The 16,940-nt window shown below is 41.7% G+C and overlaps 1 protein-coding gene across 2 annotated transcripts in view; it reads right to left on the reverse strand.

The window, feature by feature from the left end:
* Nucleotides 1-16,940, reverse strand: part of Myef2 (myelin expression factor 2) — a 35,344-nt gene that overhangs the window by 1,663 nt on the left and 16,741 nt on the right. Inside the window, exons 7-15 of one of the 2 annotated variants that reach the window (XM_013154680.3) lie at nt 16,440-16,593; nt 15,856-15,905; nt 15,688-15,751; nt 10,981-11,082; nt 9,542-9,592; nt 9,184-9,252; nt 8,845-8,943; nt 3,357-3,565; nt 3,227-3,278 (exon numbers count right to left, since the gene is read on the reverse strand). In XM_013154680.3, the coding sequence (XP_013010134.2) occupies nt 3,227-3,278; nt 3,357-3,565; nt 8,845-8,943; nt 9,184-9,252; nt 9,542-9,592; nt 10,981-11,082; nt 15,688-15,751; nt 15,856-15,905; nt 16,440-16,593 (850 nt within the window). The remainder of the gene's footprint in view (nt 1-3,226; nt 3,279-3,356; nt 3,566-8,844; nt 8,944-9,183; nt 9,253-9,541; nt 9,593-10,980; nt 11,083-15,687; nt 15,752-15,855; nt 15,906-16,439; nt 16,594-16,940) is intronic. The other variant, XM_063248274.1, reaches the window with a different exon arrangement.

Raw genomic sequence — 16,940 nt, forward strand, 5'->3', positions numbered from 1 at the left:
TATTAGCATATACAAAATACAGATTGGAATAAATGTGCCTAGACTTAACATGCTTTATTATTGTTAAATTACTAATTCTTCAGTGAATTTTTTTGCAACAAGGCTTTGGTAACTAGCACCGCCCCTCACCATGAGCCATAGCAAACTTGCACATATGATGCAAACTACCTTTAGAATACACAGCTTCTCATTGCTTAGTCTTCTCTTTCTTCTTCCCTTTTGTCCTCACATTACTACTTTGTCCTTACAAATAAAGGTAACTGCCTCACAACCTAAGTTCGTTTGGGCTGAAAAGGCTCCACCAATTCTGTTTTGTAACCTGAATGCCAAAGCCACTAGTTTACTATCACTATTTGGACTCAAAGTCTTAAGAACTAGGAGACACACGTATTTTTTAAACTGCAAAGACAGGTGTAGTGCAACCTCCAGGGTCTCCTACATATCCTCAACACTGGTGCCCTAAAAGAGCAGAAATCTTAAGGCAGCATGCTACGGCACTGCTGTACTAGGGTTCTGAAAAGGGTTGTAAAGAACTTTCAAGGGCTCTGCAGCTACAAGTTTTCCCTGATTCTAATCATACCTAAAACCTGGAGTTTCCCTAAGCTTCACTACTCTATGATAGGTTTATAAGCACCCAGGAGGGTCGCTTGAGCCAGGTGTCTTCCAGACCTCAGAGCCGCCACGTCCCCACCTCCCACGCAGTCTCACTTCCAGGACAAGGTTCTCTGCCTCTTTTCCCACCTCTGCCGCTGCCCCAGAGGCTCCAGGATCTGCAGCGGACCTCATGGCAATCTCCAGCCCTTTCTGGAAGACACCATTCCTGGGTGCAGACCCCAGAACCCCCTCCCGGTTCAGAGGCTCGGGCTTAGAGAGCAGCCAGAGACACCTGTCTCAGGGCAGGCCACCCAGAAAACCCCATGAAAAGAGTGGCAGTTTTCTAAGGTTCCCCCTAGTCCTACAAAAAAGGCCAATCAAGAAATTTTCTTTTCTAATAAGAAATTATTCAAGAGAAGTTCTTTTCATTTAAGTGGTTAAAAATCAGTCACGCCTGACCTCCTTTTTACATGGTCCCAGTCTTTCTTCAACTGATAAAAGTATCTACTGGTCTTATGTGAGTCTAAGAAAACAGAAACAGGACTGATAATTCAGCAACCGTACAGGACAAACCACTGTGCTCTCATATACTAATTATACAAGTCACTTATCCTACTTTTGTTTAATGAAGCCTACAAACATGTACATGGCATACTTTGGAAAACACTGCCATAAGAACGTATCTTGAAATAGCCCAAACTGAAGCATTTACAAGTAAATAAATAGTTCCCTAAAATCTATTAAGGAAGGCTGTAACATAACCACAGAAGAAAACATCAAAATCAGACATCCTATCACAAGGAAGCATAATTATGAGGAAAGGACAAAAATGAAAGCTTTACTGCTTCTTTAAACACTAAAACAAAGCACCTCCATCCATGATTTTTTCCTGCACACATTATTTCTACTCCTCGAATTATCTTTGTTGTATTTTAAAGTCTACTTGCCACTTTCGTAGTTAAGAGCTTTGGAACACAGATCTACCCCTGGCCTCCCTTTGGCACAGCTGACCAGCATGGTGACAGTAGAAATATACCCCATCACAGAAACGGGTGCAGCACACCTCTCTGTTTCTGTGACCAAGAACAGGTCTGGCTGAGGACAGGTTTGCCTACATTGCAGTTGCACAGTGCTAAGACGCCTGCATGCCTGCGCCAGAGGCTGGTACACAGCTCACGCACAGGGGACAGAGGAGTGAGTCCGAAGATGCCCGCCTGACCCCATTAGCACCAGCAGAACCCACATTGGGTCCAACGCCAAGGCAGTGGATCTATATCAGATGTTAAAGAAGCATGCCACCGAGGAATCAGACAGGTAAGGCAGGATGAAGAGATCTCTTTTACTGGAGGACCGATGTGTGTCTTATTAGCCTGGGCTCAAAATCAATAGCTCCGGGCAACTGATTAGATGGAGGAGTTGGAAAAGAACAATTTACTCACTTATTTCTCACCTCGCTATATTTCAGGAGCTCTGAAGCTTTTTTCTTGAATTATAGAGGCTGTGGAAATGGTGGACTGAGGCAGTTCTCCACTGGAGACATTCCCTCAGCCCCTTCCTGGCAGATGCTGTATGGGGGAGATGCACAGACCACCCCCAGACTCCCACTGAGAGCGAAGAACAGTATACTTACTCACCTTGGGGTCACAAGAACAAAAAACCCGGGCTTTCTACTGCCGAAGAACCTATTACTGGCTTTATCAAGTTAAAACAAACTCCCCGTACTAAGAAAGAAAACCATCTAAGGTGTGTAAATCACATAAAGTGATGTGGCAGAAAAATGGATGGTTTGGTTCACACAAGCAGGGTAATATCCATACTCATCAACAACTGGACATTTCATTCTATGTGATCATAGCCTCTCCTCTGCCATCAAAGCAATTCAAGGTCAAAAATGGGGACAATGATAGGGAGTTGTGTAAGTCTGGTATTACCTTAACAGAAAAATCTAAAAGTCAGAAAACACAACAGAATTGAAAAGGCAAGATCAACCTTAGACTGATTAAAAATGGATGTAAGAATGCAGTGGAAACAAATTTTAAAAAGAACTATTATTTTCGATGGCTACAATTACTGTACAAATTTTCTGATGCAGCCTTGGGGACACTGTCCTTTCAGAAAAGGACACTGCCCTTCAGTTATAGCAAAGCCACCACCAGAAGCCCTCGCCAGCCCTCAGGCTGGCCAGGCACCTTGCCCACGGCTGCCCAGAGGACAGCTGCCCCAGGCTCAGGAGTGCACTGGCGCCACGCATGCCGTGGGTTCCCAGGCCACTCGCCTCCCCATGCAGCCTCACTCTCCTGCAACACCGCTTAGCTCGGGAAAGCACAGAGCAAAGTCCCTGCACCGCCATGACTGCTCCTCCCACCAGGTCCACACGAACGGTGATGAGGCACCGACCTTTTAAAGATCAGGTGACACAATGGGGCTTTTCCTGACAGGAGACAGTAAGAGGGGTACTATAAACACCGCTATCTACTAGAGGTCTCTGAGTCGGAAGAGAGCAAAGCAATTGCTCTAAGCAGACTCAGACTTGCACACTCTGCAGACTGCCTAGAAGTGGACAGCACAGCCAGGGGCCTACGCAGTGGTCTCCCAGTAAAGAGCCACGCATTTGCAGCCACTGGATACTCACCACACTGACTGAATTTCTCCTTCAGTTTCTGCCAAGTCAAGTCAAAGGGCAGCTAGAATAAAAAGAGACATTAGTGACGCATACACCGAGGGAACACGCCATGTGAGCACCCTGCCACCCATTCCCTTACATTTCTGACAAATATCTGGTTGCCTTTGGGGCCCATGCGCTCTCGCAGCCCACTGCCCATGGGCCCGGACAGGAACCCGCGGTCCACGTCGATGCTCCTCTCCAGGATGGCGCTGATGCCTGGGCCCACTCTGTCAAAGCTGGAGCTCACGCGGTCCAGGCCCAGGCCCATGCCTCCTGTCACGCTGCTCATGCCACCCATGCCGCCGCCTGCATGCATACCGCGGAGGCAGGATGTGCAGAGTTCGGGGTTTGTGTTCGGAAACCGAAGCAAAAGGGGAAAGGAGGGAGGAAGGAAAAAGGAGAGTCGTTTTTGAGAAAAGGGTAAATTTCATTTATATAATTAAGTAACATGTAAACAAAGTAACTTTTATTCAGACAGCACAATTATGCTCTAAGGAAGAGAATCATAGTGTACATTTGTACATTTCCCTTAGGTGAGAAATCTTAATGTTAGCTACTATGTACTTTATACATGCATACCTCTATAAAACCACATTCTGGTCACAAAGCAGAGTAACCCTCCAGCAATCACTTCATTTTTAGTGTTTAACCCTTACACGGCTCTTCCAACAGCCAACAGCACAATGACTGCTGGGACCCACGTCGCAAACTGTTACAGCGGCAGCACACACCACCCACCGCACTCTCCCTCCTGCTCTTCTCTGATCTTCCCTCAGGGTCTTCACTCTGTTCCCATGCAATGTCCCTTTTGATAGCAACTGATAGCAATCATAAAAAATATCTTTAAACACCACTATTACACAGAACTTCGGAGGGAACAAAAGCCAAAGCCAGGGGCCTGGGCCGGTACTCTCACCTCCTCGTCCTTACGCACTGACGCACCTCCTACCCTCTTTAACTTCTCCAGTCAGATTTATGCTCTAAACTTACCCATTTTTTCTTGGACCAAGTAATTCCATACATAAGAACTCTAAAAACCCACATCACCTTCAAAGTGGTTTGCTGTCACTAACAAGTATAAAGCTAGGGAAACAGAAGTCTAAACACTGAGATAAAAGGAACAAGCAGGGGACTTATATTTAACAGGAAAATAAGGCCATCGGATGATAAAATGAGGAAGAAAACGAGAGAGGTACACTGAGGAGGTAAAAGACTTCTGCCAACAGGACTGTATCATTCACGCCCTTGCACAAACAGCTGCAGGAAGCTGCACTGCCTGTTTGTGAACTTTCATCACTAAAGGATGTCAATGCACTGTGGAGGATTCACAGAGACACAGAGCTAAGCCACACACCAAGGCTCCCTACAGGGACTACCATGTGGTGGAAGGAGGGAAGACTGCACTCTCTGCACTGCAATGACACTCCATTGGTCACGGGCGGGAGCGCGTTAACAGGAAAGGGAGCCTCCTTCAGCCTCAGGAGGCCCGTGTCCACCAGAAGACACACGTGTTCACAGATGACACGAGCTGTTCACTACCACTGCTACTGAAAATAAAATGGAAGCAAGGCTGGTCTAAAATAAAAATTATTCCTGGCACAGAATCAGAGAAATACCAAATTCCTTAAGTGAAAAGATGGTCCTCGGATTGCCTGAGAGTTAACACACACTCTGCTATCAGCTTATAAATAGCAAAGAAGTACAGTTTCAAACAGTGATCAAATAGAAAGCTTAGCTCAGTAACTCAAAATTTCTCAAATTATGATAAAACATATTAATACATTAGAACAAAGTATTACTATACTACAGTAGCTACTCTCACAAAATCTTTGCAAGCACTCAAATATCACTGAATGAATTCTAGTAAAATTTAAACCTACTTATTCCAGGACCTACTGGATCCATGTTAGAAGCGCCTATTCTTCCTGCAAACCCTCCAATCATTGCACTGCCTAAACAAGGGTGGGAAGATAATATACTAATTAATTTAAGTAATCAAAATTTACAATTCCCGGCACGCTGCGCAGATTTCTGACCGTTCCGCCTTGTAACAGGCGTGCACGCTGCATGGATTTCTGACCCTTCCGCGCTGTGCCAGGAGTGCAGGAAAGGTGGGCGGCGTGGACCCTGGTGAGTACTGGGGACCCCGCGGCTGCTGGGGTTGGCCAGAGAACATCTTGGAACTGGGCAGTGCCCACCACCACGGGGACATCAATAACACAGAGTCTGGTGGCAGCCATCTTACAGTTGGGCAGAACCTACAGCTCGGTGGCATCACAGAGTCCCCCTGTAGGGAGGGCTGGTGGAAGGCATCTTGAAATTGGGCAGAGCCTGAGTACGTGTTGGCTTCAGCGTCATACAGAGAACTAGTGGAAGACATCTTGGATTTGGGCAGATCTGCTGTTCTGGTGCTCCTGTCACAGAGAGGTCTGGAAGAGAACAGCTGGGATTTGGGCAGGACCCTGTGCCATAGTGACATTAGTCAGCTGCTTCTGGTACAAAGAGAACCGGCAGGAGCTACTGGGGCTAAACCAAGCCTCTGCTTGGGGCCCAATAAGCAGATACAAAATAGTCACAACTCAGTGACATCCAGAAAGTACAGCCTAATTTACAGACTGACTGGCGCAGAGGCTGGAGACTAGCCTGTATCGCCCCTGCATCCCAGCCTACCCCAGATAACAGCAATTCGGGGAGGACAGCAAAAACTCAAGTCAGCACGCTTCTGAAAGGCCCTAAGCAATTCGGAGAGGGCCAGAGAACCCCAGGACAGTCTGAAAGAAACCAGAAACATGACAAGAGATAAAAATTAAAAAAAATCTCCAGCTGCCCAACATGAGAAAATAAGCCCAGGAGAAGTAAACACCAAAGAGAACAAGCACAGTAACCATCCATTGCTCGACACAGCATCAGCCGAAATTAAAAAGTACCTTCATGATCTCATAGAAGAATTTAAAGCTGTACTCCTGATTCAAGTGAGGCAAGATATAAAGAGATTAATTAAAGAAATGACAAGCCCCGCCCAAGAGAACACAGATGGAAGAACTGAGGAAATCAGAAAAGAAAGAGAAACTTCTGAAGAAGAATTTAAACATAACTTAGAATGCATGAAACAGATCCAAAGAGAATACCAGGAAACTAAAAACTCCACTGAACACTGGCAAAATGCCTTGACAGAAACTAAAGACAGCCTTCTGAAACTTGAAGAGAGATTTATGGCATATGATCGTGAAAGAAAAAGCCTCTTAAAAATAACAAGGAACCAGAAAGAAGCAATTCAAAAACTAGAAGATGACAAAAAGATACATAACTTAAGAATAAAGAATGTGAGTGAGGAAGCAGGAGCAACCAAAAATGAAATACAAAGAATATTCACAGATATATTAAAGCAAAATTTCCCATATATAGCAAAAAGAAATGATATCCAGATAAAAGAGGCATACAGAACACCAGCTACCTACAACCAAAACAGATCTACGCCTAGACATACAATAATCAAGATTCCAGAAATCCACCAAAAGAACAGAATATTAAAAGCAGCCAGAGAAAAGATACAGATTACCTACAACAGGAAAACTATCAAAATAACAGCAGACTTATCAACACAAACTCTTAAGTCAAGAAGGGAGTTATGCAACCAAAGCTCATATACCTGTCAAAACTCTCTCTCAAAATTAATGGAGAAATAAGATACTTTCAAGACAAGGAGGAACTGTGGGAGTTTATGGCCACCAATCCAACCCTACAGAGAGTGCTGAAGGACATTACAGAGAAAGAGAGGAAGAGATACCAGGATTCCAGCAACAGTGGCAGAGAGACCTCAGTGAACAGGGCAGACAGTGGAACGAGGGAATAAGGTGGACAAATTATAGCAGAAAAGTGGAGTAGCAGACATGAGGCAGAGACGGTAAGCTATAGTCTTTAGTATAGACAGCTCTGAAACTCTATAAAAAAAAGAAAAAGGCAGAGGTCATTGTTAATGGTGTATAAGGATTTAAAAGACATAGTAGTCTTATTAACATATTTAGTTTGAATTTAATTTATACTGGTCTGCCCACTCATGTCAGATTTGAGGGCACAGACATCCTGACCCAAAAATAGCAGGTTATACCATGGTAACTATCCTTAGTTTCCTATTAACTTAAACTGAAATCCTACAATATTTACATTGTCTTACTATGACTGATCTTAATTGAATCTGAATCATAAGACTATGGGTTGGCCTTCGCTGATTTTATTTGAAATTGGTATGCTTGTTAGTATCAACCCTAAAAGTAGAGGCAACTACTCTGAGGATGACAAGATGTAAAGGATATCCATACTTGTATTAATTAGTAACAGCTGTCAAATCCTACAATGCTGTCAAAGTTAAGTTTTTATAAAAATAGGTGAGACTATATTTAACTATAATAACCCAGTGTTGTGGTCAAATCTATTGAAAATAACAAGAGAAAACATAGAAAGTATGGAAGATCATCTATATTGTGGTCTTATGTCTTATACATTGCATGTTTTTCTAGGAAATTGTTTTGCTGTCTTGCTATGACTTGGTTTTCCCTATAATACAGAGAGGATAGATATATATGTAGAAATTCACAAATGGTTTTTTTTTTCTTTTTAATTATTTATGGGAACAGATTATATAATGCAAGATATAATGAACAGATACTCTGAGGAAGACACGCTAAGAAACCCGAGGCTAATTTTGTAGCATTATGATAGAAAATCTAGCAATACTATTGTTCGCTGATTAGAACGACATTGGACTGGTTTCTTGAGTTCAATTTCAGCATATGTAGAGATAGGGACAGCTATCACAAAGAGAATGAGAGATGCGATGGTAGTTACGATTGTCGTCCCTAATTTGGAACTTGAGGACCTAAAAAGCCTCCAATGATTTGATTAGTTCTATAATATGCAATAAGTATATAAAGTGGGTGAAGATGGGGACAACTATTTGTAAGAAACTAGAGACAATTAGATAGACAATGAAGATCTCCAGTGGGCTTGCTGCGAAATCTGTATTTCTTTAAATTGTTTTTTTAACTGCTTTGTTCCGTTTTGATATGTTTAATCTTATCCTCTTTGAGATGTAAAACAAATGTGTAGGACTGATAACCATATTACTGAGCTTTTGTTCGATCATAGAGCAGAACGGTTTGTAGTGTCACTTTATGAATGTCATTCTAAATACTTTAATTCTGTAACATGAACAGCTATTTCTAAGATGACAATGTGTAACTTATCAACCAGCCAATTTCTTACCCTTTGTTTTTCTGTAAGTTTGTATTATTTCTACCCTTTTTTTTTAATCTCCATGTATTCTTTTGTTTCTTTTTTTTTAAATAAAAAAAAAATTTACAATTCTCAAGGTACTATCCTCTCAGAAGATATACAGTAACTGAAAATTACAAAGCATTCTGGAAACAGAGTTCAAATATGTTATCAAAAAAATAGTACATCAAAATTCCTAAAGAATTTTCTTCTGGTAAATGAAGCCTTAGGATTTTATGACTTTTCACAAAACAAACACCACAATTTTTGAGACTATAACCTGAAAAAGGAAAGAAGTATGCAGCCAGCCCTACCAAGTCTACCAAATGAATCTCCAAAGCCTCGGTTTATTCCGATGTCAGTGCGTCCAAACTCTCGTTCCATGCTACTAGTCACAGCGCCACGGTACAGCTCTAAAAAGATCGAGCAACAAGTTAACCCTTTTCAAGGACACCAAAGCATGCTAAACCATGCCTTCTTTAGGACAGAACCAAAGATGAACTGAAGAGACAAGGAAGTCAAGTGGGCAACCCTGACTGGCCTCCCCACTTCCTCACTCCCCACCACACCACCCTGCCCCACACGGCCAGTACCCCAGCCCCTCCCTTCCCAAGCCACCACTAGTAACAAGCGACCCACACGCAGGCACCTACCTCCCATCCGGCCCACTCCACCAAATCCTCCCATGCTGTTCATTGCTTCCAGGCCACCAAACCCGATGCCTGTGAAACAGAGAGAAGTGTTCAGATTTCACTGTCAGTTATGCAGCTGAAAGGGGCATTTTGTAAATGTTAGGTCTCACCAGTAAGCTTGTCATCCACCCTACCTTGTGCAGCTACTTGTTAACACATCACCTTCCCTTAAGCATGAACCGGGCTCAGTTTCTGCTAGCAGCCTTTAGAACATGAGCCAACAATGAACCATAGCTTTTTTCCTTAGAATTCTCAACACAGTTTCTACTTCGTTACAAACAGTTATGGGTACATGCAAAAAGTAAGTGCTTATACATACCTCCTCCAATCCTATTCATTCCTCCAAAACCTGGGCCATCCATTCCCATACCTCAAATAAAATACAGTACGATCTTTCAGTAAACCTTGCTTTAGTGACTGAAGAGTAACATAATGCATTTTGCCCAATGAATGCCACTGGCTGGCCACCGTGGAACAAAGAGAAGCCACAGAACACACAGGAACCGTGTAAAGGGCCATTCCACAGCAGTCAGCCAGGGCTCATGAAGGCCTTTGGAACACTTATTCGACCACAGGTAAAATTCACTGGCCACGCCTGCAGCATTTGGTTAGAGAACACCTAAATCTGGGTAATCCCTCACTTTTGGAACAGGAACAGAAATATCACTCAGAGCAGATTTAGAGATCAATTCAGAAAGTACAGACTCCACTGAACATGACAGTCATTTGAGTTAAAAATACAAACAGTCTGTATTTAGGAGGATGTGGGCATGACAGGATGAAGGAGATGTTTGGGTCATCATGACTACCACAGTGACCAGCATACTTTAAGTGTGACTACAGCATTTCAACTAAACCAGGAATCTGATAGCATTTATTATTCCATCTGGTAAAACCTGTGTCCCTCTCACTGGCCCATGTATGTTTCTGGCATGTGACTTCCTGACGACACGGTGCCTGGCAGCACCACACACTGAGTGCAGAGGCGGCACTCACAGCATGGCCGCCATGTACTTAGCCAGCCATGAGAGACGCGGAAAGACAAATGCCACTCTCCTGTTTTTGTTTTTGTTTTTTTTTGAACTACAATTATGCTGTCTTAAAAATTATTTATGTTAAATAAACTATATTTTATGTTATATGGATGGTCAAGTACCTTTTAGGGTCAGATTAAAGTTAGGGTAAATTACTGCTAACTTTAAATACATTGGTGTACCTTTACATTTCTAACATTTCTATAACACAGAAAACACTGAGAAATGTAGCCACATAAAATTATATTGGGGTTCTCAACGAATTTTTAAGGCTATAAAAAGGCCTTAACCCCAAAATTGAAGGCCACTTATCAACATAAACTCAGAGTAAGTCCAAGTAAGCTGTCAAATAGCTGTCAAATAGGAGTACCAGGACAGATACCCCTTAACTAACTAAACTGCTTTACATCACTGGTGATAATGGTAGCACTTTGCCCACCCCCAAATGCCACACACCCAGGACACACAGGCACTATGTTGAGAATTCTCCTTTGCCTTAAAGACATTTCCGTGCCTACAGTGGAAAGGCCACCCCATACAGGGACAGGGCCCCCGACTCCGGCCGCCATTTTTCATTATTCCTGCTGTCATGAGCTCACCCCTTCTTTAACCAAAGTGACACTCTGAATTTCTCTAAAACAGTCTTTAGGAGACTAATACAGCCTGTGTTTATTATGCTGCAAATGTATCATTTATAACAAAATCAGAAAGGTAGAATACTCACCACTTGGACCTAGATTCCCCATTACACCACCTATGTTCAACTGGCTGGCACTGATAGGCTGTCCGCCTGGACCAAGTCCCATTCCAATGCCACCAAGACCACCTCAAGACAAAGAAAGACAGTTATTACCAACCCCTATTCAACCAACTGGCACTAAAGTTTAGAAACAGCCGCATGCCTGCACGAGTAGCTCTAAAATGTCACATCTGCAAGCGTGAGCGCTGGTTCTCCTGCTCACTTCAAAAGCAGCAGACAGAAGCCTGGCACTAACACCATATGTTACAAAGCAAGCTTCCCTTCCGACCCACAGAAAGGCAGACTGACTGGACTAGCAAAATGTCAAAAGGATTCTGAAGGACACAGCACCTTACAAAAGGTGTACATCATGCACAAATGTGCACAATCACTTAAACCTTTTAAAACAGTTCGACCCAAATAAAAAAGTCACCAGCCATGAAAACGTAATAGTGAATAAGTAAATGTTATCCTCTGGCTTTATTACTAACACAAATATATGCTCCCAATATCTGCACAGCACTTTAAGTGCCTCACACCTGTCGCCCGTAGATGTAACTGCTGAGACCTTACCTCCCCACACACTGCCACTTTTAAGCTAAGGCCACAAGTTAGGTCTTCTGTCTGGAAACCTGGGGTCTTTATATGAGCGATTTGAAAACGAATTAGTTAAAGTCAGCTGTAAGAAGTGCAGTACGATGCCCTTAGCAAGTAAGACTAACGAACACTTATTTGGGTGGTGACTGACTCTTCTAACCTTTCTGCGGTCTTGAGGTGCTTTCTAGTCACGGTAGCTGTAAGTTAGTCTACGGGCTGACAGAAATCACAAACTGCATATAGTGTTTAGAAATGGAGAGACAGAAGGACGTTGTATTAAATCTAAGAACAATTCAGAAGAAAGTGTCTTCTCTCCACTCGTCTCTGAAGAAGCTCCACACAGAAGGCAGAGCGCAGGTACCTGGCACCGGGGTTTCTGCGAGCACCGAGCCTCCCCTTGGCAACGACACTGCCATCTGGCACTAGACACAGCCTGCACCCCGGGAAGGCGGGTGCCTGTGCCTCGGAACCAGAAACACCGTAAGGCAGAGTCTGCGAGACTAGCTCCCTTGGGAGGGAGGACGTCCCGCTGGCTGTCCAAGCGCAGTGGGTTCAGCACCAGGGAGGAGAGGCGCACACGCGCATGTGTCCCATGACAAGCAGCTTAACTGAGAGAAACCCACCCTGTGGGAGTCCAGGAATGCCTTCGCACCTGAGCACAGAGAGCCTAGGAAAGAGTGTGTGTACCACAGGGGCACGAACACAGAATGATGCTACATCTAAGTAAACAGAGGAACAGCAACAGAGGAAAAGTACATCCGAAGCCCAAACGCAAGGCCAGGACCTGAGGACCACAGCTGCCTGGCTGGGTCCTTGGGAAGGAGGACTGCCCACGGGTAGGGAGGGTTCCTCAGCTTATAAGAAAACTGCATCCTTGGAGTGTTAAAACCTGGTCGCACTCACACACACACACACACACACACACACACACAGTAGTAAAACTGCCTACCAAAGACCATGAGGTTAAAATCAGATCAATGAAGAACACAGACCACCTATAGAGAAAGGGTAATTCATCAAATAGCTGACTCACTGGCAATCACCGAAGCCAGAAGTCTGTGGGGTGTTTTTAAAGTACTGAGAGAAATTAACTATCAGTGCTAAGCTTCATAAATCTTGAAGACATTTGACAAAACACCATTTACCCACAAAAGAGCCTTGTTAAAACAGCTTATAAAATATGTTTCAAAGGGGAAAAAATGATGATGTCTAATTTGTGATATGGAAAAACAATACACTGCTACAACACTAAAGAATAATACTATTTAATTCAGTAGGAAAGTAAGTAGAACTGAAGTATTTTAAGGTCATTCTACAATTGAACAGAGGAATTAACTGTAGGCTGCACACTAAACTATCCAAGATAACCACTAAAAAAAAAAGAACAAATATTTATAAAACAAAAAATGCACATGAAACAATGGAAATCAATCCAAAAGACCAATAAACATATGTTTATTGAAACTCTTCACAGTAAAGACTGTCAAACTGATTTTCAAAACCTCTAATCCCAGCTATAGCACCGTTTGTAAAGGACACATCTAAGAGTAAAATATTAAAAGGGAGAGAAAATGTACCAGAGAAATACTAAGCAAAACCAAGCTGTTGTACTTATACTAGCGGCATTAGACAAAGGGTGGAAAGGTATTAGTAAAGACCAGATCACTCCATGAAGACAAACTGATTCACTAGGAAAATATATCAATTCTTTTGGGGCGGAAATATATCAATTCTAGTCTGGGATACACTTACTAAGTTAGCTTGAAAACATTTAAGTAAAAACAAGACAAATCTATCACTCTCTGTCCATCTGAACAAGAAATGCACCAGTCTGATGAGAGACACAGTGTCAGCAAGGCCAGCAGGGTGAGGGCAGGCCTGGGACCCAGGACCCCATGCCCTGTACATGGCAGGCCCGAAGTCAACTCCAGAGTCACTTCAAGGAATCACAACCACACAGGCCATGTCTTCTGACCTCACTGAAGTTACAAACAAGAAAAAACCAAAAACTCACACATTTAAAACTTAAATATTACATATTAAAATAATACATGACTATGGGGAGAAAAAAAGTTGTATCATGTTCAGATACAAATTCCCTACGATAATATGATCATCATGTGTACCTAAAATGTACCAATAAACTTAAATTTAAAAATTGTAATGGTAATTTTTAAACACTTTAAAAACTGAGTTATAATTCCATAGCAGAACCTGCATATAGTAGCTAAATTTATAATCTTAGTTGTTTATCTTACAAAAGAAAGGTTGGAAACTAGTCAAGTAAGCTTCCAACTCAACAAGAAAAAACCTCAGAGGCTAACACAAAAATAAAAATAGGGAGAAGGAAATACAAAGTTAAAAGGAAAAATTAAATATATTGGAAAAAGGTCTGGGGATTTAGCTCAGTGGCACAAATGCTTGCCTGGCAAGCATGAGGTCCTGAGTTCAATCTCAGGTACCAAAAAAAAAAAAAAAAAAGATCCTGTATCAAAATAAAACATTAAAATATATATATATTGGGAAAAATTCCCTTCTTTGAAAACACTGACAAAATTGACAAATTTCTAAGAAAATTGAACTATAAAATAAAGAAATTATAAACCTTTAGAATTCAAAAGACAAATATGGACACAAAACTTTAAGAGACAATTTTATCCTAATGAATTTTAAAATGAGCAAACATGAAAAAATCCTTTGAAATTCTGAAATTATCAAAATTCACTGTAGAAGCAGTAGAAAATATGATCAGTAGTTCAAAGCTCTTGCCCCAGTATATGAAGGCCAGAAAGTTTTACACACAGTATATCACAAACATTAAAGGGATATGTAATTTTAACAGAAAAAGAACCATCACGTCCCAACTCAATATTTCTAATTAAAGTGATAATAATCTAAAAGTAGAAACATTATACAAAATATACTAACAATTAAATGAAGACACTATAGCAACATCAAAAAGAATTTTAAGAAGTTTTAAATGAAAAGTAGCAAGCTATAGATTAACATAAAAGTGTGTGCGTGGTGTGTGTCACACCAAATTTTAAATTCAGTCTATGGATTTACAAATGTGTAGTCAAACTACAAAAGCCTAAATGCTAAATACTATATTCTTAAGTTCTCTCCTCTGGGTAAGGCATATGCTGGGAGGTGAGCAGGGGACATGGGAAATCTCAATGTGTAAAAATTTAACTTAAAAGAACTAATGTAAATAGTATGATGCATGATGCACAAGAATAATTGTATTTTTGTCAGGTATTTGAAATGCTTTGTTTAGAAAAGTGAAGCAGCAAGGGTCTGAGTTAATGTCAGGCCTAAGCGCTCTGCACATGTGAACTCTCATTGCTCCGCCCAGACCCACGCTGGAGGTCCTGTGCACTACAGGCCCCGCTTCTGAGACGAGGCACTGGGACTCAGGTGTTCAGCGCATCACAGTACCACTCTGTACCCTCTGGACAGCAATCACAGAACACTAATCAATGGGTACGCCTTTAGATCTTACACTCTACCTCTGCATGTCTAAAGGAAATAACCGAAACTGCTACACTTTTATATATAAAAAGCACACATTATTCTGTTGGAAAATAAAAGACTTAAAATAAATATTCAGCAGTGAAACAGTTAACGAATCAACTTTATGACAATAAAAAAATTTGGAAAGAATTTTCAATATAGAAAAATGCTCATACTTTATTGTTACAACACATAAACAACCCAAAGCACTAAGAAAACAATCAACATTACTTACATAGTTCTCAACTATGTAAAAAATATTTATGTACAAAAGACTGGAAGAAAACAGACAAAAATACTAAGATGGCAGGGAAATAGCAGACTTCTTACCCGTCATGAGTTCGAACTCACCATGTAATTTAGCATGACTCCTTACATAGTCAGGAAAAGAACCAAAGAAAAATATGGCCTATAACGTTTACCTTCTTAGTGTTCCTAATTAACAGCACTAAACTATGCCCAAACTCCAATACTAATCCCAGACTGTGCGCATCACACATGCTGGCACAGTTTTGCTTATTAGTGCCTAACACAACTTAACAGACAAAGACTATGTCATTTCAAGTAACAGATGTTACTTACGTGGCAACTGTGGTGTTTTGCTGTCATGTGAACGGTAGTCTTCATGAGGGACAGACTTGTCATCCTAATTGCAAAAAAGTTTACCATTTGGTCACGATATTATCTAAAAGAAGTTAATGCTGATAAAGTCCGAGTGGCTGGAGAGTTAAGTGACACAGAGGCACTCACCATCTTCACATGCATGGGTCTGTCAAATAGAAACTGCCCATTGAACATAGCTGTGGGTCCAGTCAAGGAAAGCCAGTTAAGATGATTGTAAAATCATACCTGAACACAAGCTAACCTTAATGAAGGCGTACTGAACTGTCCCTCACATTTTAATACCTTTAATATTTATTGGTATGAATCTGTTCTATATAATCAAAGAAAACACTTTATGCTTTATAGTTCTACTTTATAAAATGTATTAATTTAACCACTGAAAAAGAAAACTAACAAGGCTCTGCCCATCTGCACAAGTGCATAAGCACAAAGGGGTACACATACTAAAAATCCACAGCGTGCTGCATGTCATCAGTTGTAGTGGGAAGGCAAACCTGAAGAAACTTCATACCTGTCCCCTACACACCACACAGCTAACTCAAGGTCTGAAGAGTGAACTTAGGACCTGGACACAGTGAAGGTCTTACATGTTAGAGACTGAAATGTGACACACATGTCCAACGGGGCAACCCTGGGTTCCATAGCCCCCACAAGATGGTACCCAGCTTCTCTGGCCTCAGGAAGCAAGGCTCAAATGTTAACCAGGATACAAATCGCTTGCACGGCTTCAATTGCTTGCTCAAAAGTGACCGTGCCCATTCCTCTGCTCTTGCCGTCTTTGTCTTCTTTAATATCTGCTCGCTTTACAGTCCCAGCTATGCTGAACACTTCCTTTAGTTTCTTCCAACCAACTTTGAAGTCCAGCTTAACATGAAATTGTATAAAATTATGTAACAAAGAAATTCCTCTTCTCATTTTATAAATACAAAATAATCTTTTCTAAACTCTTCATGATTCTTGTTCAACAGTATACCAATAATGTTTAAATAAATATTTTAAGTTGTTTAAAATCAGTTCAACTGCATTTTTAATTCCCCCATCAACCGCTCAATCACCTCTCAGAGATCTTTCTCGTCTAACAACCTCCCTGCCTCACAGCTGTTCACACTTACGCCTGCCACTTGGACTTCAGGGCTTCTATTTGTTTTTCTTGAGTGTGTGTTGCTCTCTACATCTTGTTGACAGAGCCCCTCAGTGTGGTTTGTTTTTGG

Source organism: Cavia porcellus, unplaced genomic scaffold (assembly GCF_034190915.1).
Source record: "Cavia porcellus strain 051 isolate PalLab524CR breed Dunkin Hartley unplaced genomic scaffold, mCavPor4.1 scaffold_1, whole genome shotgun sequence".
NCBI lineage: Eukaryota > Metazoa > Chordata > Mammalia > Rodentia > Caviidae > Cavia > Cavia porcellus.